Raw genomic sequence first — 24,479 nt, 5'->3', positions numbered from 1 at the left:
TTTCGCGATCCACTTACCGTTACGATCGTTAAGATTGTCACGTTTATTAATGCGACCGACGCGGCGAATAGTCGGCGCGCTCGGTGCCGGGGCGCACCGAGCGGAGATCGAGACGTCGCCGCCGCGAGCAGACGCGCGGCGCGTTACACCGAACGAGGTGTTTTTACATCGAATCATACTTGCAAATTCGCCGCTAATAGACGCATCAATGCATCCTGCGACAAGAACCGGCGACGGTCGGACATGTTCGATCTCCGGGCACGATAATAACAAGCAATTACGAATTATCGGCGATCCCTTTTTAGCCGGTGGCTGCTCACGCGATAGCGTGCCCCGATAACGACGGATATTTACCTTCCGGATGCAGGCGGGCCCGTTTATACGCCCGCGCGTTCGCTCTCCGTTTCGCCGTTGCGGCCGAATTAATTAGCCCGTATGATCCCCGGGACCGGCGACTCCCGGTTCGCCCGATAGTAAGTGTAACAATGAAGGGACCGGCCGTACGGCGCGGCGGCGGCGGCGGCGGGCGAAGATTGAAAGATGTGAAAGCGAGACGAGGGCCATGTCGTGTCTCGAGGCGAGGCGAGCCGTGTCGGGACGAGGCGAGTCGAGGTGAAGTTAGCGAGCAGACGGATCGTCGGGGAAGGGGCGCGCGGGGGGGAAAGGGGGTCGCCGGTGGAACAGCTTCTATATGTAGGTACAACCACTGTATTAGCTACGTAACGTTACGTACTGTGGGAATTATCTGCGAGCCGATCGTAGAAGTAATTAAGTTGGCGGGAACGAATCTTTCTTATTTCGATACGCCTCGAATCAACGTCCCGTTCGCGCTCGCTGGTTTTCCGAGAACAGCGTCGCCTAGAATGTCGAGGCGCGAGGCTGCCTTTGAATTTGAATACCGGAACGGCTCGATGCGGATAGAAACTTTGTAACTATGAAACTATGGGAATATTCGAGTGTGTAAGAGCTATGTGGCTGTAAAGCTATGGGACTGTGTAAGTGTAGAGGTATACGACTATAGAAATATAGAAATATAGAGGTATATGAGTTTGAAACTATAGAAGTATTTAAATATAGGATGGAAACTATGGAAGTATTTAAATATAGAGTGGAAACTATAGGAGTATTTAAATATAGAGTGGAAACTATAGAAATATCTAAATATGGAGTTGAAACTGTAAAAGTATTTAATTATAGACTTGAAACAATAGAAGTATTTAAATATGGAGTTGAAACTATAAAAGTATTTAAATATAGAGTTGGAACTATAGAAGTGTTTAAATACAGAGTTGAAACTATGAAAGTATTTAAATATAGAGTGAAAACTACAGAAGTATTTAAATATAGACTTGAAACTATGAAAGTATTTAAATATAGAGTGGAAACTATAGAAGTATTTAAATGTAGAGTTATGTGAGTATGAAATTATAGAACAATTACATACAATAGAACTATAGAAATATTTAAATATAGAGTTATACGAGTATGAAACTATAGAACAATTTAAATACGGAGTTAAACATCTATAAAACTATAGAACAATGTATATATAGAGCTATATAGCTATAAAACCATAGAACTATTCAGATACAGAGCTACACAACTACAGAGCCACAGAAATATAGAGCAACGCAATTATAAAATTACAGAACTATAGAACCATAAAGGCTGTACCTTTTCAATAATTACGAACAAACAAATCGTAGGCCATTCCGACTCGATCGGTAGTTCCACTGTTAATGACAATCCCGCTCTGTCAACGCGCGGCAACGTTCAATTAACGCGCTAATGGAGTCGATTTCTCGGCGAGCCTCTCGCCTATACGAACGTACTTACCCGCACGTGTGTTGAAACGACAAATTCGATTGCGCAACGGATACCCGATTCCTAACCGTCGACTCATCAGATTTTTCCCGGCGTAGTCCGCGAGATTCGTCCTGGTTTCCGTCGCGATGCACGGGGGCATAATCGATTTTCGATCCTGTTCGCGGAAAAACGCGCTCGAAATACCCCGTCCACCTTGAGCGGAATATTCCGTTTCGGACACCGGCGAGCCGCTTCTCCTCCGCGATCGGGGAAAAAACTATTAATAATAATTATACTACCCGGCCTGATAAAACAAGGGTCCGCAGAGATAATTGCTTTTCGAAGAATCGACGTCGGAAGCCGCGCCGCGCCGCGCTCGGCACCGCATGGCTCCCGTTGCTGCCACGGCCGAACACGTTGCCGACGTGTGAACGCCCAATAAAACTCGGTTTACGAATCAAACAAACGATTCAATTTGCGGGCACACGCGATTCGTTCGAGCTCCCGTCGAATCCGCGGCGCTCGAGCGTTTCCGCCGCGTCGCTCGTCACTGCGGCACGGCGCGCCTGTAAATATAACTTTCAACCCCTCGAAAATTCGTTCAATATAAACATTAATCATTCCCTAACAAAGATGAGATTCCGTAACACGTTGAACATCGACGTTCAGATCCCGCGTGAAATTGAACGGTAACCGAGAGTCGTCTCTCCATTGCGAAGAGTTTAGATGGAACCCGATAAGATCAGGTTTCTAACGAGTCAATCTAATGGAAAGTAATGTTCATTTCACAGCTAGGAGCAACACTATTTCCTATTCTCGATATTTCACCTTCGTTCGCGATCGCAACGGAATTGCGATGATAGAACAGTGTAATAAATTAGACGAGTATCATGAAGACAATCGCGTGACAAGATATTAAACGATCGGCAGATTGGATGCATACGATTAACTACCGAGGAAAAACCTCGTTTCAATAGCTCCTTCGACGGAGAACACACGTTTCACAGTTCACGAGAAAAGAACACGCGATTACGTTTCCCGCTTCGAGCATCGACGACCATCGGGAACGAAAGGACCGCCGGGTCCGTCGGTGGATCGGTCACGGCGCGGAAATCTCTTTCACGCGAGGCCCGATGAAAATCTCCGTCCCGAATCGGTCTGTTATCCGCGGCCGCGTTTCGATCGACGGGCCGTGTGTGTACGTTCGCGGAATCAATTAACGATCGGTACACGATAGCGGGCCGAGTGTAATTTGTCGACGTCAGGGAAATCGTTTGATCATCGATCATTCGGAAATCAAAGGTGCCCGTGCCACGAACTGTAAATAAAAGGCCCGCCGGACGGTGTGCGCGGTAGGTAGGCAGATAGGAAGGTCTGCCACGCGAATTCGTTACGCTCTCTTCGCGTCTCGGGCCCTGAGATGTTAATGATTCCCGTGGAGCACCGTCGGGTATACACGGCTGTTGCCCGCGGCTGATACTTTTCTTTCGATCGACGATTATGGCGTCGCTCGTTTCATCCCGGATTGCGTGCGCTATCTCGATGAGGTCACCGCTGACAACTTATTTCTCCCTTCGACCAGTTATTACTTTCGCTCGGGACGCGACCGGGGAATTTAGCGCGCGAGGAAATAGGTGACGGATGAGGTAATTAGCCGGGGATAAATTGAAATTCTGCCATCGAGTCGAGTGTGCGGACTCTTGTATCGAACGAGATAACCGTTGCTTGCGATTATATTTACCGCGTCACTTTCGTGTTTCCTTCGGTCGGTTTTCTCTTTCAAGCTTTCAAACTAATGTCTCGGGATTGTTTAGAATTGTAAGAGACAGGCATCAAAGGGAACCGATTCAATGGTCTCGATGACGAATGTAAATTGTAGTTCTAGTTTCTGGTTAGTTCCACGTTCGATCCCCTGTTTTCTTTCGCGAACTTTCGAAGTTCTGAATTAATGTTCGTAAATTACTCAGACGGGATAGAGAGTAGAGAGACGAATCAACGCAATATGCACCAAGAATAAACGAGCGAATCCCCATCTCCTTCGGTTAATCTAGGGTCGCCGGAGTCCGAGGTCACGATTTCGACGCCAGTCCCCGTTCCATCCGTCGATCGCCGATAGGTGATTCGCGAACGATCGTTAAGCAGATCCTGAAAGGCGCGCGCGTGCACGCACGATAAATCACGCCGGCCACCGATGTGCAATTTACCGGCGTACTAACGTAATTGCACGCATCCTAATCTACATCTAAATACACACATCCACGGGAACACACACTGGCCTCGTCATAAATTGTCGACGGCGAGTTCTCGTTTATTTTTTTGCGGATCGAGGGGTTCAACGCACCTTCGCCGATCAACGGATACCTGTTTCGTGTAAACCTCGCCTCTATGCCGCAGAAAATTCTTCCTTATCGCCGCCCGAAAGAAACCGCTCGCAAGGGAGGGATGCGCGAGGCAGCGTGCGCACGCTGATGATCCGTTAATCGGGGAGAATCGGTGAATTTTACGGGGAGTGACCGTGTTATGTCGATTCGTTTCGCTTGAACGAAAGTCGCGTAAACAGAGTCTGTCGCGACAGAAGAGAACAAAGATCGGTATGCGTTTTAGTACTTATTCGTTTCGCGTCAACGAAGAGTAATGATAATCACAGAAATCGAACGTAAATTTTATTCGATGAAATAAAAGGCGGAGACTTTGAAGCCTAATTACGGAGATCGTGTTTTTGTTCGTCGTTGGAATGATAAGAAACTGGCTCTTTAGCATTTGCGTCAGATTGTCTTCTAGAGCGTAGATCGCGTCGTATTCTATGATTTTCCGTTTGACAAATTAGATAGCGAATTCACTTTTATGCGAACGAATCGATTGGAATCGTTGAGATTTTTGTAGAGTATTTGTTTGTGTGAAACAACTCGAGAGAGTGGAAAATAGAAACGATGAACACTACGCTTGTGTGACGAAGCTCTCATGTGTATAAGTAGGATAACATCTAATGTGGAACAGCACATAATATGGAACACAATATTTTGGAAAGTAAGTAGCTCGATGCGTGAATTACTATGGAGAACGCATCGTTAGTAACAGAAAATTGTGTTGATAGTCGGATATCAATTAACAGTTTGTCATTGAGTGGGAAACGCTTCATTAGTAATAGAGAATAATCGTATTGATAGTCGGACATCAATTAACAGTCTGTCATTGAATGGGAAACGCTTGATCGGTAATAGAAAACAATCTTGGACGTCAATGAACAATTTGTCATTGAACGCGAAGCATCGTTGTGTTCGACAGTGCGTTAAATTTTCTGTACGACGAGTTAAACAGTCAAATTTCTTAATATAGATAGGCTGAAAATTGTATTCCTTTTTGAATAATAACAATGAAAAACACATGTCCAATCCATTTTTTCCATGAAAACTGTAATGATCCCGATGTGTTATTCATATATCCAACGCGCGAAAGAAAAAAAAAAGGAAAAGGAACGTAACATAAGTTCAAGAAAGTGGAAAATTCGTTTACTTATTATTCTTAATTCGATGAATATTCATTTCTCCTGATAAAAATGAGTTTCGTTTACAAATTGCCGAGGTGTTCTGTATTAGCAGCCATTTTCTCAGACCGTTGCTTTTGACTTTATTTACATTTTTTACCGTGGTTTCGAGTCACTTCGGTTTTTGCATCGTTATCGATCGGTGTATAAATATTTATTAATTCGTGTTTCGATGCGAGTCTCATCGAAAAAAATGCATATCTCTCGTTTCGCAAGCTTTTCAGATCAGATGCTATTAGGCGCCGTTATTAGCGTACAGAATTCAGTGCAGCGGAAGTAAATCTACACATATCCAGGATTCTTAATTCGATTCTAATGCGATTCATCATACGATCCGATTCCGAGCTACTCCACTTCGCTGTTATACAACGGTTTAGAATTAATTGATTATTCGCAATTAATTACGAAGGAAAAAATACGACAAAAGAATTACCTGCGAGACGGGTACAGGTGATCGAGAGATCGCACCACGGTCGACGAATGAAATGTACACACGGTATATTCAACTTCGGTCCTCTTCCTTCGCAATAATTCTAGGGACTTCCCCGTCTTCGGTAAAACAAAGAAGAAGGACCGGCGGAGTTGTTGACGACGACGAGTCGACTAGGGTGACGGCGGACTGGCGAGGCCAAGATGGCGAACGAGCAACGCGGAACGGTGCGACGCGCTCGTCCGTTTTGTTTCTCTTTCCCTGGCCGCGTACCGGCGTACCAGCCGACAGACAAGACTTAAGTACAATCACAATTATCCACGGCAGTTAATTATCCACAATGTCACCATTAATTACTAAACTGCATCGTTCCCGCGGCTTCGCCGCCGCCGCGGTCCTCGCGCGTGGAAAATTGCACGCATACGAAGGCGTCGAGGAAAAAAAGAAGCTCTAATGGAAGCCGATAATTAGTTGCAGCCAACAACGATAAATTTTAAACCCGTGCGCTGGTGTACAGCTCGGCCGGCTGTATTATTACCTAACTGATCGTACATGTGGCGTGACAAGATCTATTAGATGTTCGCGATGAGTATCGATAACTGAGGAGCAGTTGCTTGAGTGAAATTTTCTATACGCACGATTTGTTACGCGATTCCCTGTGGATCGAGGAAGTTCGGGGAACAGCTGGAAATTTGGTTTTCGAAGAGATAGGAGATGGGCTGGAGGAAGACTAGAAAATGGGAGATAGAATAATATAAGAATAGATATTAGAAAGATATTAAAGTGTCTAAAGTTAAAGAGCAAGAGTCTCGGTAACGATTTCTCCGGATTAGATGTCGAAATCTAGGATTCCAGGTAATTACATCGTTTAGCCGACAACATAATTAAATATCCACCGTGACACGGAAACACGTTAGTCCCCTGAAACGCGGAGTAAAATCAACGTCCAAAGTGTTAGTTGCTTTGAGCGATCATCATCGCGCTCGGTCCTCGTTTTCCCCGTTAATGTCAGCGGAGCGAGCGTTGCGGGTTATTCGGGAATGAGGGTAATTGCAGTGGGGGCAGGGGCGGCGTACGGTATGCCGGAAAGAAAAGGAGACACGCGAAACGCGAGGGAGAGCGGCCGTAGACGGGGAAGGGCCGCGAAGAAGCTGGCCTCCTCTCGGACTTGTTGATTAATGGCTGGTAATTACGCTTTTTTTGCCGCGCTTGTAATTGTTAATAATTGAACGTAATCGTAATGCCTTTTTAATCGCATTAGCCGACGCGGCGGATTGCGCAACGAAAAAGAATCGTTGAACGTTCCCGCGGCGACACCGGCGACATTTTCTGCGCCGGAAGCGCGTCGCCGTCGTCCGGTTTTTCAACGTCCGGAGAATTATCGCGCGCGTCGCGATACTAACGGCGGCTAGCTCGTCTCGTCTCGTCTCGTCTCGTCTCGTCTCGTTTCGTCTCGGTTCGGCACGGCTCGGTTCGGCTTCTATTAAATGCGGTTCTTTCAAACTTGAATGGCCCTTAAAGTTAAGCGTTTCGCAAAATTTATTGCTGCTTTTCAAATATTCAGCTGTGCAACGCTTGATGTTCCACGATTATATTTTCTTTTACATTTCGTTGATGGTTGGAATTGAAATTATCTTGAGATATTTAATCTTGTAAAAGAACCATCATTCCTACGGAAAAGAACGTTCCATGGAACATCAGTTCACTAATTTCGGGTTAAGAATGCCCAAGAATATTCGGTTTCCATACGAAAACCGCTTTCAATGCTCTGTATCCTAAGTTAATGATTTCATTAAACGGTAACCCCGCAAACGACGCAGCCCGTTTCGTCGACGGCCCCCCCTTACCGGCCGCTGCCACGTCCGAGCGGGCCCGACGGTAGCAGCAACGTCACGAGGCGAGGGAATTATTATAGCTCCGTGGCGGAAGTACATTATTCGTCGCTGGGTTTTTTGTTCTCCCGGAGAGAGAATAATAACAGCGTTGCCGGACGGTGCACCGGGGCGCGAATAAAAGGATGGCTGTTTTGCATAATTGTCGAAGCGTATACCGACGGTGTAATCAAGAAATGAGGCAGCTTTTTGGAAGCGGTCGGGCAAATTTCACCTTGTACCGGGGCGCTGCGCGGCCATCGCATCGCCGCGTTGCCTCCTTCTCGCGGACCGATCGTTCTCATTAAATCCGATCATCTTCTCGCCGAGTGAATAGAGAGAGGCAAAACACGAAAGCAAAAACGGCCAAGAAATTTTCGAACCTCGAGGGGCGAGGCTCGCCTCCATCGCCCTGCCCTCCCTGTTCCCCCTTTCTCCCTTTTTCTCGCCTCCTCTCCGCTTCGTTCCGTCCATTCGTTTCCATTTACCAATATTATGATACTTCTCGATCGTTCGGCTAAAATCAATCCACTTTCGTACCCGATATTTCCGTAATTAATACGAGCTCATAAATTATCGAACAACCGCGCGGCGGAGCCACTTCATTAAACCGCCTCGTACGCGGCGCGCAAGCTGCCGCTGCCGCCGCCGCCGCCACCGTCGCCGCCGCCGCCGCCGCTGCTGCTACCGCCGTCGTCGCAGCGTTGCGTTGCGTGCAACGCGCGGAAACCAAAAGGGGGAACGAGACAGCGGTAATCAGGTTTTCTACCGGTTTTCCAAATCCACTTACGCATCGTTATGTCGTATACATCTCGCGCATGGGGCGCGCCGCTTCTTTTCACCGTGGATGAAGTCGTTTGATTTATGTGCGACGGTTAAGGGCCGATTACTCTGCCTCCCCGATGCTTTATCTAGCCATCGATCATGCCCGCAAGAACCGGCGGCCGCGCATTGTGTACCGGGACGCAAACGAATTAGGATCAATAACTATACTTTGCGTTTCTTGCTAGCCACTGCTTCCTCGTCGCCGTACGCCAGGAGCTTCCGAGAGATATCCATTAGAGCTGAAAACCTACATCCTGCGGGCACGCAACGCGCTCCTCTCGCCTCGCGATGGGCACCGGCGATGTACCCTCCACGAAGTCGCGTAAAGCCCGTCGCGCACTTAACCTTTTGCTCTTCTACGGCCATCTTCCTCGCGGCACCTACGTTGTGTCTGTGCCAGGACTCGATTACGTCGAGTTAGCTACCATTTTAACCGCGGTGCCTTCTTCTGCCGTTCAACTTCATCAATTCGACACGTTCGAGGATGGCTACCGTGATACTTAGGGCATCCCGAGACTCTTAAAATACCAACCGCAGCTCCTAAGTCTTTCAAAGTCTACCTTTCATATTGAACGTCATCCATAGGAACAACAATCTCCGTGATGCTCTATGTCTCAGGACTTCTTTCAAAATACAACCAACTCCCAAGGTTGCTGAATCCAGTTTTTCGCTTCGCGGAACGTGTTATCGCGCGAGACAATTTAGTCGGTGCAAACTGCGACTGCTCGTCATCCAGCGGCTCTGTCCGCGTCCCATTGTTCCGCGCTTTTCCAAGGGAATGCTAATTAAGGAGATGAACGGATACGCTGGAAGAGCATAGTAGCGTCGTTCAGCGAGCAGAGAGCTATCAGACCGTTTTCCCTTGAGCCGCGCTCGCGCGAGGAATGGAAACGCGGCTTCCCGCGGGTCGGAAGGGGGGAGCAGGGCGGCTCTAGCGAGGCCTGCAATTATTATTCAATTTCCGTAACTGCGCTTATCTTAATTCGATGTCACAATCGCGCTTCGCTCCCGCGTGCGTGCATCCAGCGTTCGCGCTCGGCGAACCGGTGGAAGAGGAGCCGTCGCGCGTTTCAGAGGGTCGCAATTAAAGCGCATTAGTGCGCCGCCGCCGCCGCCGCCGCCGCCGTGTCGGCTTGTGTGCGCGGTTGCGCGGGCAATTTTCGAGTCGCCGCCACCTTGACATTCTTAACGCCGTTCCCGAGCGCGCGCTCTTTCGTCAGCGTTCCCGCCGCGTCTGTTTCGTGAACTTTGCCATTCCAAAGAGCGACGCGACGCTCGCGAATCGCTCGCCGGATTCTTCGAGTTGCGTTCACGCGTGATCGGTCGCGGCTTTGACGCGGCTTTCGCGGCGGTTTATGATTGGCTGCCGGACCGTGGGTATCTTTATGCTTTGTTTAATAAGACGCGCAACGAAGTATTTAAAAGGGAAAGGGGAAAAGCTTCAGGGACACCTTCTGTAGGTGAATCTTGGGTCGTCGGCGATGTTGCGAAGAGGAAGCAACATCGATGTTGATGGTGTGGATAGACGAACTTAGGTTCATATTGGAACTTTGTGAGCATTAGAATCTTTTCGACGGTTTCTAAATGGATAGCTTAATCTTTTCGCGTATTTTTAGATTCTAAACGCGTCAATTTGACATTAGAATCTTTTCGACGGTTTCTAAATAGATAGCTTAATCTTCCTGCGTTCGTTCAGATTCTAAACGCGTCGATTTTGGTTGATGCAGTTATATATGTATCCTGATTAATGGCTCGGATAGCAAATGAAGCAGCAGGGAAAGACACGAAGTTTTACGCTCAACGGATGAATCCTCAATGTTAACGAGCAATTTTAATTTGTATAAGCAAGGCAGCGCCAACGTGAGTGCTGTAGATCGAAATGAAACAGCTCGGTGAAGCAACATTGCCGTAAGGATAAGGATCGACGTTGGTCGTGGCGGTTGTCACCGTTTGCGACGACATGCGTCCTTTTAATCGCGTTCCGAAAGCCCGCCGAGCGCATCGAGGCGACAACCCGCGTGACCCTCGCGCTGAACAAGAGGTCCCATGGTAGCCGGACACACGGAGGCAGCGGCGGGAATAATTAGTCGGGGCAGCCGTGAATCGTCGTTAAGTGTACAACGCCAGGATATCCTCTACGGTCGCCGGTAAACGCAGGAAACCAGACCGAGATATCCACGATACGCGCGCGACTCCGATGCTCGCGTTCGTGCGTCAAACGTTTAGATGCGATCAGCCGAATTCTGTCGCGGCCCGAGACAATCGCGTTGTTCGATGTCCGTGCGAGGTGTTCCTCGACAAAGTATTATTACCGAGTGGATGGGACCTGCGTGGACTGGATTCCTCCGAATTAACCCGTCATTCCTCTAATTACCAGATTTCCGACTGAGATGGTATTGTCCAATTAAAACAGCTCCGACTTAAAGAAACCACTTTAACCGTTCGCGGACGGATGTCAACACTTCGGCGAGATGAAATTTTCATATTATATACACTAAGCAGCGAACAGATGACTTAATTACTCAGCAAGATATAGTTTCCCTTTTTACTATTTAAGCGATCGACGTAAGCTTCATCTGCTGAATATATTTCAAAGAATCTTCCGCAAAGATTCTTAAACACTAAACAATACTCCTCTAATTACCAGATTTCAGACTGAGATGTTATTGTCCAATTAAAACCGCTCCGACTCAAAGAAACCATTTTAACTCTTGGTGGACGGATGTCAACACTTCGACGAGATGAAATTTTCATATTATATACACTAAGCAGCGAACAGATGACTTAATTACTCAGCAAGACATAGTTTCCTTTTTTACTATTTAAGTAATCGACCTAAGCTTCATCTGCTGAATATATTTCAAAGAATCTTCCGTAAAGGCTTAAACACTGAACAATACTATCAATGATCTTATCCCCCGCAACTTCACTACGGGTAACATAAGAAAAACAAAGAAAGTAGATCAACAGCATCGTTACAGAAACATACGAGATCTCCAAAGATTCGCGAGACGCGCTCGAATCGAGATTCCGAGCGCGTCCGAGGGACTTATCGTTGACGCCGGCATAGATTCACGAAAGCCAGTAGCCGATCGCACGCCAGGCCGTGCGCAACGCAAGGGTCCCAGCGGTCCGATCCTGGCGGTCGCGATCCGCAGAAACGCGGCCGGACGTCGCAAAAATTCCCAGGAGCGCAAGTTTCCGATTCCAATTCCATCTCTCGGCCGCAGTTCCTTTTCTTTAATCTTCTCCCGCGGGCAACTTCTTCTCCCCTGGTTCGTGGAACCCGGGAGGATTAACCCGTCACAAGATTCGGTGGAGGCCCGGAGACCAATTTAGTCTTTCCCTCTCCCTCCACGCCGGTGTTCCCGTCTTTCTCGGGCTGCCCCGTTCCCCGTTCGCAGGCCACGACGATCGACGTCGCTCTCCCGGGCCCCGTTCGTTCCACCACGGGGCTTTCAACGAACCCGGGTGTCGGGTTCTCGGAGTTTCACGGTGGTTTTCGTGGCGCTATCCTACCGCTATCTGGAGCCGCGGTAATGTGCTTGCCTTGTCCCCGATTAATCCGAGTCCTCAGGACCACTCTCGACCGCAGATATGTGCGCCGGCCGCGTCCTTCGGCCCGGTGGCGGCCGCGTCGACGTTCCGCGCCGAGCCGCGCCGGGCCGGGCCGGGCCGGGCCGCGCCGAGCCGCTTCCAATCCTTTTTTCGTTACTCCGCCCGACCACCGTTGGAGAGGAATTCAACGATCGTCCCCCGCGTACTTCGAATTTGCCGGAACCCCGGAGACAAGATCATTTCGTCGACTGTTCCACGGACAAAAGCATCGCGGGTTAACCCGTTTCGTTAATCCGTTCGCTGTCGATCCGCGTCTATTACTCGCGGTTAGGGAAGCATTTACGATTGTTGGAGTACTTGTCTCCGTTGTGTAACGTGTTAATTATACCAGGATTTTCCGCAATCGTAAGCTGTAACGGGTACCGAAATTGTAGAAGGATTCCTATTGCGACATTAGAAATGTTAGGAAATGTTTCGGAACGAATGTGAAATGGAAGAAATGAGGTGAGTCAGGCGATATATCTGTAGATAGAGTGAGTCAATTCAGTGGAATAATGTTTGAGAACATGATATCCTCGAAAGCCGCTATACTGGCGTATAAAGAATGACTTGCGCGAACAGGATGTAAACAGTAGCTAAAAGGTTAAGCGTATGTTAACTTGGGAGGCGACTCTCAGTCACCGATTGACTCGATGTACTAAAAATAAAGTCTTCCGCTCTGTGTAATGCATCGATATGCGGAAATATTAGAACAAAGTAACTCTCCTTTCTTAATTTCCGTATATTTCCTCATTAGTTTCAAACAATGTCGTCTGCATCTGATCCGGAAACGCTGAACGTTTCTAGTGAAAATCGTTCGAGCGCGAAGGGTTGAAAGCGAACCGAATATGAACCGAAAATACGAATCACGTGTTTCATCCTGGCGAGTGCGTTGAAACAAGGCAAGTGATATGGCGTGAACGCTCAAAATCCTCGTAGCACGTGTTAATGATGCGCCGCGTAAGTACGGATGATTCACTGTTTTCAGATGCTTCGTTGCTTCGCGCTCTGAGTCACTGCGTTCAGATATTCCGCAAGGGAATATCCTTGCGATTTCCCTAGTCGAACTTCTCTCCCTTACGTCTCGACTTCACGGAACACGCGAAGCGATACTTGAATCGTCCCTATCGAGACGAGTTTCATCGACGAAACGCGACAGCCACAGGCGACAATTCTCCGGCGAGATTAGGATGTATTCACTTCGGTAAATATATTTTCTTTATGTCAGGTATCAGTGATATTTACGAAGTAATAGGTCTTTTAAAAAAGATGGCCCGTGTCCCCCGGACTCAGGCGGCGTGCGTCCCGCGGCGCGTCGCGTCGTTCCCGTCCAACCCGGGGATCGCCGGATGTTATCTTGTGACGAGGAATGTCGCCGTAGGTATGAAATACAAATAAAAGCTCGGCGAGCCCCACGCGGTCGAATTAGGATCGGGAACCTTTTAGATGTTATCTAAGATTGGCGCACGCCGTGGCGGCCACGCGCCAACGGGTAACAAGACGTTCGACGGGGCCGGACGCGTTGAAAACGCGAGCCCCGGCTAATTAACCGATCCATCGCCGTTTACAACTCCGAATGGGATTTACACGGGCGACAGGGATTTATGCGCGGGACGCGATAGGCAGCGGCGATCGAACGATACGCGGCCGGTGCGATCGTTTGATCGATCAGATCTATTCGTAACAACGTCGAATTATTCCTGGCTCGCCGTTTCGATCGGTTCTTTCGCTGTGTCTACCGTGTACGCTCGAATATTATTGATTTATGTATATCCTCTCATTAGCTCCAAAGAATGTCTCATTGGAGAATGTTGAATATCTCCAGTGAAAAACTTCGGAGTTCGAAACGATCAATCGTCGGACTACTGACAACCGTATGCGTTTAACCTCTTACGCTGGAAAGACGTGCATTACACATACCAGATTCTTTCGAAATATATCACCGTACAAAAGTATTAATAAACAAAATTCCTCGAGCAACAGTTTACCAAGTCTCCGAATTAATTCCCAGGTTAATTTTATCTTCGATTTGAGAATCCGCGAACTTCGCGACAGAGGAATTCGCGAGCCCCGGAGAGCTAGCGTATAAAACGAGCAAATCGCAAAAATCCGCATTATAAACGCAGCGTAATTAACACGAGAGTAACGTACAAGATTCTCGTTTCCAAGATCCCTGCGCCGTAAGTCGTCAGCGAAACGCCCAATCTCGCGGCGATTGCTCATCCGCTGTAGTACACTGATTCACGATCCGTGTACCATGCTCGACCGATGGGAAGCCTCGATCGGCGTCGATCGAGCACGGTCACGCGAGCAATTAAACCCGCTTATCCCTGTCGCCGTGTACACGGTGGTTTCTCCGTATCCCGGCATACCTGTCGGGCTTCCCGGAACGCTCGCGTCCTTTTTCCGGGCGCGCTGGGAGCAGCAATTCATCGAGGCGACGCATTCCGCTGTCTAATTCGTTTAACATAAGGCCCGCCGTCCCCGTCCCGACCCGTCCGTCCGTCCGTCCGTCCGTCTGTCCAACCGGCGCTCGTCCCATTTTTTCCACCCCCCTTCCTGCGAAAGAATCCGCGCGCGACGAGTCAATTCCCGGGGATCCCGGGGGAACGTTCCGATCGCGACAGCAGAAACCACCACCCGATGGGTGGTCAACGAATTCCCGGGCTTCTCGGGACGGAACGCTCGGGCATAACGAGAGGACCGGCCACGAAACCGAGAGGTCGTGTTTTCTAGCGAAAAGGGACGTGCCGGGAATGCCCGATTCCCTCTTCCCATCCTTTTCTCCGACATTTTTAGCCGTTCATGATCTACGAAACTGAGACTTGTTTTTAGCCGTACTGTGCTTTGCATTTATAGTCGGAAACGGGGGAGCAAAGAATTGATTGCATTTTAAACGATCGGACCGTACGAATCCGTCGACATCACCGGTTTAATCGACCGTCGATGCTACACGCGCGCAGACGTAAGTTTCTTCGCTGTAGATGCGTTTTTAATAGTTCTATTTATAGTCGGTATTGTTTCTTCGTCATGTGTGCGACAGTGTTGTGCCATCGGAATAGTGTTGACGTTATTGTTATCTTTCTCTTGGAAAGAATCGTTTTGCTGTTAGAATCTTAGATCTGTTGGGTGGCGAATGACTGATTTTTCCGAAGAAAAAGAAATCGTGCGACGCGAGGAAAGTTTTCCTATTAGCCGTTCCCAGCGACGGGTTGCGAGTTACCTGAGCCGTTCTTTCGCGAATTCGGGTCGTGGTCGATGCTCGTGATAATGAAGCAATCTTCCGAATTAGCCGGCTCACACGAGCCGTATCTCTGTCTCGTATCTTTCGCAACATAGTCGCGCACGAAACACACGGTTTTACGACTTATCGCTGGTTTACGCTCGCAAATAGTGCTTTGTCCCCGACATTATTCTTCCATTCCGGCGTTGAACGCATCGGTGCACACAGGCAGTCCCCGAAGGCGTACCGCGGTGCATTACGTTGAGTCACGCCGCTCGTTTAGACGTAACAGGATATTCGAAGAAACGCTGCGCGCCGCTCCGGAGAGCAGAAGCTTCTGATCGGCGTCGAACTCGCGTTTCGCTTTAACCCTTCGCGGTCAGGGGTTTTATAGATTGTTTGGAACCTTTATCGGAGGAAGCTAAGTCACGTATCGAGCCCTTAAATCCTTGAACTCCTTTTCAAAAGGAAAGTACGCCTTAATCGTCTGTCGTTTGGACAATTAAATGTTTTGTAAACATGAAAGTTCGACGGTGTCTATCTGCAGACAATAATCCTCGAAGGAGTTAACGCTGATTCATCAATATTTTCCAATATTCTTCAATATTTTTCAATACATATCCACGAAGATACGTCCTTCCATGTCAAATGAATTGACTTTCCTATAGACTTCCGCAGAAATTATAAGGATGCACGTGTTAAGATTCCAATGAGACTCATATTTAATATATACCATAATTTTTAATATATACCATAAATCTTTCTTGGTCCGTTAGTCCCAGCAATAACTCTTACCCGTGCAACGCCAAGCTAGGCTCCCGAATGGAATCCACCGAGCACGAACAACAGGAAACCATTAAAATCCAAAGAAAAATAAAATCGACGAGAACCCAACAATCGACAAGGAAACATCGGGTCACACACGACCCGTTCACCGCCGAGCAAACTGTCGACACCGCAAGAACCGCAGGTCAGAAATGTAAAAAAAACCGGGACACGTATACGAGATTGACCCCTCGCGACTCTTACGGCCGCGGCGGCAAGAAGCCGGGCGAAGGGGGGCCGTTTTTACCGCAGTCCCCCCGCGACGGAAGCACTTAATGCATCATTTCTGGCGACACTCGGGGCACCGATTTCTTTTTCCTATCGGGATCGGTCGGCCCGACGAGTGGGAAGCCCTCCATAAAAGTCCGCACAGGTGTTCGACCTAAACATGGCAACCTTCGCGGAATCGGCCGAGGTTTCTTCGTCCGTGTCGGGGCCTTATAGGAGATCGCGGGCCGCGGAGTCGCAAGAAAGCCGCAGCGAGGATTATCTGGCCGGCCGATCGCGATCGGCCGGTTGCCCGCGAGCTGTTGCTCGCTTCATGAATTAAAGAGGGAGGCGCGCGCCATCGGCGATGACACGCCGCTGGTTTCTTGCCCGCTCCGATTTCCAGCCGGGGACCGGCGAGTCCGTGCGCGCGCGCCCTGTCGCCGTCGTTTTGCGGTAATTGTTCCCCGGACTCTCGTCCAGTTCATCTCCCGTTGCAGTTGGTGCCATTAAGAGCTTTCCAGCCGCGATTCCTGCCCGGCTCCCCTGCGTTTCCTCTCCCCCGAGACGTCCGTCCGCCGTCTCGCTCCCTCCGTCGGGCTCCTTTCTTCGGACGGACCGTCCGCTTTTTGCCCGCGAGCACGTACCCTGATTGGTAGTTCCTTGATGAAGACGTCCACTCGAACCGTCGCGTCGCATGCTCGACGAAACCCGCGATACCTTTAATCGCGTTACTCCGTTCCCGGGGATCGCGTGTTTCGCCGCTCGTTCCGAGAAACGCGATACGGGAAAGGAAATTGGAGGGCGAATGAAACGTCGCCGGTGTCCACGCGTGTACGTCCCAGGGAAAATCGTTTTCGAGGTTACCGCCTGTTTCGGGGTGCACCGTTTGATCTTTCGGCTTGGCTGGGACGTAGGGCTGGTAGAATTGTCTTGGGAAGCAAGTGTTCGTTAAACTTGTATTTTAAATCTTGTCGGTTAAATCTGAGACGTCTATGTATACAATCCTCCCCGAAATGTTGAAAGTTTGACGAAATAAATTGTTAAACTATAAACGTAGCGTTAAGACTTTGATAAGATTACACTGCGAAACTCTGAACTGGGTAATGTCGGAACTTCGGCAGAAGCTTCGATAAAATATCACCTGAGTTACATAAAGACAAAATCGTTACATAACCGATTAACGATCGATCGAACTGGACTGCGACAATGTCCACACACGAGCAACGCGCCGTTCCTAAAGTATATAATTCGACGCAATTGCTCGTATCTGTGGTTTCAATTTGGAGCACGGTGGCCGATAAACGCGACGTTATCGCGGTAATCGTCCGCCAGTTTGGAAACGCCGACGGAACGTTCGTCCCTCGTCGTACCGGCCGGTCAATCATGCAGCACCGCCGCCGCGCGTCGTCCAATTAACGCGTAACGCTAAAAACAACGAACGACGGTTCCGCGGCCCGCCGTGAATCTTCCTTTTCCAGTTTTTCGAAAGGTCGATCCGCTCACCGCCGCTCGGCGGAGCGGGAATGCACGCGGAAGCGATAAGGGACCCGCTTGCCCCACGGGCCGGCGAAGTGGAAGAAGCGATATCGCGTCTCATTACGTCGCAATTACGTCGGGTTATTATCATTCGGAGCGAGCGCGCGGCCCACATTTTTCGCGCTCCGTCCCTTCCCGGGTAATTGCGAATTATGCGTGCTGCCGCGGGTCCGTGCGACCGTTCGTCTCTCGCTGGCGCTTCGTAAATTAATATGTTTATGATGAGCGAGTGAAACGGCGAGGAAAAAGGAAAAGAAGCAGAGAGAGAGAGAGAGAGAGAGAGAGAGAGAGAGAGAGAGAGAGAGAGAGAGAGAGAGAGAGAGAGAGAGAGAGAGAGAGAGAGAGGGAGGGAGAGAGAGGGTGCGCTGTCACGGGAAACTGGCACGTGTGAATTGGCTCTCGGCCTCGCGTACCCTGTCGGCACCTCGTTTTTCATCGGTTTCCAGCCTAACGATTTATGCATTTGCATATCCAACATTAGAAATGATAATCGCGAACGGGCGAGCCGCGCGCGCGCGCCCCGATCCCTGCCGGGCAGCCGCGACACGCTTTTTACAGCTACCGATTTGCATGCGCCGATTCAATGTCACTGAATACACTGTTGCGAGGATAATAAAATTAGCATACGCGCTCTCGCGGGGAAAATTGCAAACAGCGGGCAACGTTAACGGATAAAGGTGTGCGTAACGAGCGCGGCTGCAGGAGACACTGGAGAACAACTCCTTCGTGTTGGGTTTGCGGTGGAATGAAGAGTGTGGATTAGATAGTAATAGATTGTACATTTTCCAGAGAAAACAACTAATTGTTTAACATCCCGATTGAGAAGGATCAGGGACCACACCGAGAAGAAAACCGAGTTCAAGTCGCGTGACTGGTAACTGGTATAGATTTATATTCGTCAAATCAGCTCGATTATGTCTCCGTCTAAGTCGGACGCGTTTAGACAACGTCGTTTCGCTCGCCGGTGAACTTCCTCTTTCGCAGCGAGATCCGAGGCTGACGGGAATTATTAATTTCATCGAGCGGACAGGCGATCTCGAGCGGTTTTCTACTCGAGAGGCGTTCCCAGGTCGCATTAACTCGTCGAAACACCTGTACCGGCCGGCGAAGAGGTTCCCTCTCGCATGTTTAAACTCAATTAGCCACGAAAATTCCATTTCCTTCACTCGTCATCGTCCTACGCACAGCCGCGTTCTTATGCACGGCTGCATTCCTCGGGCTAGCCTCGCCGGCGCGGAGGAACAGCGAGCGAGAAGGATGACGGGGAACAGGGCGGCAGGGATAATAAATAAAAAAAGGAGCCGAACGTGTTGGTACACGAGCGTTTGTTAATGGGAGAAGCGCAGCTGTCCGTGGAGGAAGCTGTGCGATGAACCCTGACCTTCTTCCGACCGCCTCGCCCCACCGACCCGTAATTGCTGGATACGGGCCGGCCGGCTCCGAGGAACGAATTTACCTTTCCGAAAAACCACCCGGACGATTCGGGAAGCTGTAAACACAGCGGCACGCTCTCCTGGACACGAATAATCTACATAATTCAATTTCTCGAGACGAACGAGTTTCTCGCTCCATCCGCGCGAAATCGTCCGAGCGTCCACGCGTTCACGAATGATGATCGGGACACTCACCTGCGAGGAGTTGTTTAAAGGAACGTGAATTGTAAACCGAATCCCTGACACTAGAACTATCAGATCGGTCAGAAGATTCCTGAGAAATTATTAACGAAGCTGATTCACTAACATCTAAGCTGAGACGCGAGTTAATTGGAATAATAAACGCACGGTTACAGTTTGCCTCAAGAAATTCGGAAAGCTAGTTTCAATGGTCGGTTCTGGCTTCAGATACCATCAGAAAAAGAAAACTACCAATTCTTTCGTCTCTGAACGATCAAACTGATTTACAAGCAGTCATCGAGAGCGATCGAATAACTTGTATCCCCTTAACGATTAAATTATCCGTTCCGTTTCTCGCGTTTCGCCGCGAACTCAAAAGTCGGACTCCCGGTTAGCCTGCGGAAAGCCTCTCGGCTGGGAAGGAGGGACACGAGAGCAGTGCGCGTAGACGTGCGATCATCCGGCTTCGTAATGACTCTTAATTGAAGATTCCGTTTTCAATTTTCACGCGAGCACCGCGGCCCGATGGAAATTGAATCACTGGAAATGAGCGTGCGTCGTTCGGCGCGTCCTCTGCGAACGGTCGGGCGGCCGGGACGTTACAGAGAAAAAAGGTTGCGAAGACGGGCCCGAAAGGGAGAAGGGAAGAGAGAGAGAGAGAGAGAGACAGGGGTCCTGGCGGGAGGAAAAGTGGGGAGAGGAGAGACAAAAGGGGAGGAGGGCGCGTATCGGTCCCTGACGCGGCGCGCTCGTACGATATGCAACGGTATGCATGCACGATTCGGTGCCGGAGGGCATACTTTTAATTTCGCGGGGCCCATTACGAAAAGTGATATGCACCATTCGGAAATAAATAGCCAGCAGCGGGCTCACGTGCTTTTTGTAATGAGCCGAGGCGAGTTGCGAGCGAGCCGGCCGCGGGGTGGGGTCCGGGGGGATAGCGAGGAAAATGAGCCCCGGTATGGTGGCAGGTAGTGGTTATCTCTCGAGTGAGCTCCCAGTTAATGACAACCCCTGGTCCAAGCCGGTGTGCCCTCTTCTGCCCTGTTCCTGCCCTACTCTGCCCTGCCTATCCCATGTATATCAGCTGTCTCTACCACTTCGCATCTCCTTACGGCCGAGTTTCGTGATTTCGTTTAGCGATTTCGCATCGTCGCCTCGGCTCGGTCCCTCCCCGACACCCTCTCCCCCCTTTCCGCGGTCCACGGACTGTTGTACGGTGTACTCCTCCGTGGTTAACCCTCGCGCACCTCCGCGATTTTATCTAAATTCGTCTCCTTTATTAATAACCCTCCGAGAATTGCGAGGTGGAATCTCGCTTGGGAATTTCGTAGACGTGCTTTCGTGGTTTGTTGGTTGGAGTGGATGGATACGGAAAGAGGCAAGATGCGATGAGAAAAGAATTGATTGGTTAGTATATAATTGTTTATGTAGCGATGTTGTGGATATTATATGTATACATTTGTAAGATACGTTATAGGTCAGACGTGAATGTCGGAATGGAAAATCCCAAACTGAACATTCCTGCTAACACAGAGACGCAAACGTCTCGGCCGATGAAGAACAAGGAAGAGCGTCGCGACGAAAATCGGACTCACGTTCGCCGAGGTTCCACGGAACACCGAGGGGTCCCGCGTCGTCTAGAGAGCGTCGCGAACCCGTTCGACCGGCTAAAATTTTAATTGAAGCCCTAAATAACACGAGTTTACGACATGGAAATGCATAGCGTGGCGGTCGTCGCGGCCGATGCCATAAAGCAATTTGTCGCGAGGTGGCTTTTTCTATTTCTTTTCTCCCTCCCGCCCCGCTCCCCGCGCGTAGTCCTTTTTTCGTTCGGTCGCTGGAACGATCGTCCGCACGACACTAAAAGCGACGGTCTCGCCTCGCTCTTTTTCTCTATCTCACTCTCTATCTTTCTCTCTCTCCCTCTGTCTCTCGCTTTCCCTCGGCTCCCCGCCGCCCTTCTCGCATTACGCGACTGTCGATAGCTGAAAACTTATGCAAAGTAATCGATAAAAGACAAACGTGTCGTAACCAACACGGATTATGGTTATTGTTTAAGGATATTGCCGGCTTTTATCGCTTCCCGCTGGCGCGTTCTTTTTCTCGGCTTTCCCCCGGCAATACCGTTCGGTCGCGACGGCGACGGGCCCCGCGAGACCGCGTCGCCGCATTGACAACGCGCTTCGACGATAATATATTTAATAACGGTCGATCCACGCCCCTCGCGCCCCGCGGTCGCCAGCTGAAGGGGAGCGAGCGAGACGGCGAGGCGAGCCGGCCAGCGAGCGAACGAGCGAGCGAGCATTTTTCACCGAGCCGCGCTATTAATTATCTCGAATAGGGGTACAGACACGGGGCCGTCTAATTGAGTATTCCATCGGGCTGGCGTAACGCTTACCGACGCGTACAAGCCGCACTACACGTCCGCGTGTATCTGCGAGCGGACTAAGATAGCGCCCGCATGTCCTCGCCGCTTTTTTCCGCAGCTGGAAACCCGCGGCGGACGGTTAACGAAACGGGGACCGCCTGCTTCCGACAGCTAGAAGACGCCCTGCGAGCTGACGGAGCCTTTTCAGCGTCGCCCGTTGCTTTCCGGTAGGGATCGGTAGCGAGACCGTTCGAGCAAACCGAACGACTAGGTGTGACTTCGTTGCGGAAACCGTGAAAGTGCGCTCGTTGAGATTCAGATTGATTTATGCGAGACACCTCGCGTGGACTGAGCTCCGCGAGATAGAGGGATTAGTTGCGACGAGTTTCTTTAGCGCTGCTCGCCGCTCGATGCTTTCTGGCGAGGATTAATGTGGAAACTGTCCGGTCAACTGATTGATTCCGATTTCTTTGGACTGCGGAGGTTTGTTCATTGAAATTTTGATTGACTAATTGTTCCCAGTGCTATAATTCGTCGAAGAATTTCTTCAGAGAGCTGGTGTATCTTTCTGACGATTGTAAAAGGAGCGATCAGAAGTAAGCTGCTTCGATTCGTCTGATAGATGTGTTACGCGAGCTTCCAGAGTGACTAAAATTGCCTGGCGAAAGGTTCTACCGAAGAGACAAGACATTGTACTGTTGCAATCTCTCGGAACCCTGTAGAGTTACGTTTAACAAGAACGCCGTTGATGAAAACGCTAAGAACAGGTACTCCGTGTTGTTTAAGCGACTTTTTATGTATTTAGCGGAGAGATCCGGCAATACCGGAACACCCGGTTAGCCCCCGGCGACCCAATCCGAACGGAAGACGTCACCGATAGTCGTTTTTTTGCGCGAAATCGGCCCGCTTATCGGCGGCTAAAATATGCGACAGTCGGAATACATTTGCACGCGATTAACTGACGGACGCGCGATTTACGGCGATGTTACCGAGACGCTGGTAAATTGAATCAAGACGACAACGACGACAACAACAACTCACGGGGACAGAGGAATTAGATCGCGATGAGCTCGCGAGCGGCGGACCGTGCGATCGACGACGTACAGTCATGCCTCGATTATCCATCATAATATGTTCCTGGGAGACAGATCGATAAACGAACTAGCATTCAACAAAGTCATCTACTTCAGTACATAGCACATAAACAAAAATAAAGAAACATGCGACTAAGAATAACGACATCTTCCTTTAACTTTTCTATCGAATTAGCCAATGTTCAATGTTAAAAACCAAGCTACATCGAATCTGCAAACTCTAATTTAAAAACATAATTAGAACAACCGAGTAGTATTAGAAAATTATCTGAAGATTGTAAAAATCCTGCTTTGGATACTTCGTGTATTTCATCAAGTTGCGTACATTCGGTGCAACGTTGGCACTTTCAAGTCATCCGTCGATGCATAAAAACCCGCAGTCTGGTGACAACGTTGCAAAAGGTCTTGCTATAATTCCATTGCATTACGACGGTATTACTCCCCGATCGAACGATCGGATACGACATGGAAAAAAGGAATCGTTCCCGTCTCAGTTGTCCGTTTCTTCATCGGCTGCGAAGCAGCGACCGATCCGGTGTGACCGCGCAGCCGGCGCGCGAGTCGACGGACCCGCGAAGATTCGCGCGATAATGAGAGTTCCTGTTAACCCGGTCGTAGTGGTACCTTCACAGGGTTTCATTCCGGCGAGAATACAAACGCGGGAACGGTAATCGCGTTGCGGTCGACGGTGCGCCCGCTCGCCGACGCGGAGGGGAGAAAAACCGTGATCGTTCGAGCATGGAGAACAGCTTTATAGTGGCGTGAATTATTTACTCTCGCCTGTTTTTCGACCAAATTGTTATCCGCCGTTGGCGCAACGCATAAAATCATCGGCCAACTTTTGCCGGAACGTTCGGCGGGCACGGCAAAGCGCGACGCAGCGCCGCGGGTTAATTAGAGCATAAACTTATTAAACGTGCGGAGCCGGCCGCGCGCGAAATACGTGTTATAATTGTTCGGCGAAAGGAAAACGTTTTTGTGTACGCCGGGACCTCCGTTAACCGAGTCGCCGTTCTTCGCGATCTAGAAGGTTCAGTCCCGGCTGCTCTCGCTAACTCGATGATTTAGATTGTCAGATCGTTTGAGGAATGCTTCGAGGAATTTCTCCTCGAGCCTCCATTTATCTGTTGCTCGGCTAATGGACCCTTTCAGCGTTGAATACTTTTTCGCTCGGCTTGTCGCTCGACGATCGACTTCGCCGATTGATACAAGACGCGAATAAATTTTCATTATAATTCCTCAGTTTCGAGTAATACCGAGAAACGTGTGTGGCAGCATTTTTCCTACTTTACGAGTCTTTCTCGCTACTGTTCAGTCATTTGTTTCTATATATACCATCCGTAAACCTATTACACTCGTCCTCGTGTCTTTAACCTTTTAGCTACTACTTTTAGCTACTTTCGTGTGTATCATCTTTTTGAATGGCACGCTACGGCGGCACAATTTTTTCTATGCCACCGACAGTTCTGCGCATTGTAGTCTAATCTAACGTAATCGCACAGACAATTCTATCGCTCTCAAATTGCGGTGACAT

The 24,479-nt window shown here is 49.5% G+C and overlaps 1 protein-coding gene across 3 annotated transcripts in view; it reads right to left on the bottom strand.

Moving 5' to 3' along the window:
* The window catches only part of LOC116433208 (homeobox protein aristaless), a 111,022-nt gene that overhangs the window by 27,750 nt on the left and 58,793 nt on the right, over window positions 1-24,479 (bottom strand). Inside the window, exon 1 of one of the 3 annotated variants that reach the window (XM_031991048.2) lies at window positions 1,837-2,075. The exons of the other annotated variants lie outside the window; for them this stretch is intronic. Coding sequence (XP_031846908.2) covers window positions 1,837-1,966 — 130 coding nt within the window. The 5' untranslated portion in view covers window positions 1,967-2,075. Of the gene's footprint in view, window positions 1-1,836; window positions 2,076-24,479 lie in introns of those variants that run through there. 3 annotated transcript variants of the gene reach the window in all.

Source organism: Nomia melanderi, chromosome 2, assembly GCF_051020985.1.
Source record: "Nomia melanderi isolate GNS246 chromosome 2, iyNomMela1, whole genome shotgun sequence".
Lineage (NCBI taxonomy): Eukaryota > Metazoa > Arthropoda > Insecta > Hymenoptera > Halictidae > Nomia > Nomia melanderi.
The sequence above is the reverse complement of the archived record's forward strand: the minus strand, read 5'-3'. Positions and strand labels throughout refer to the sequence as shown.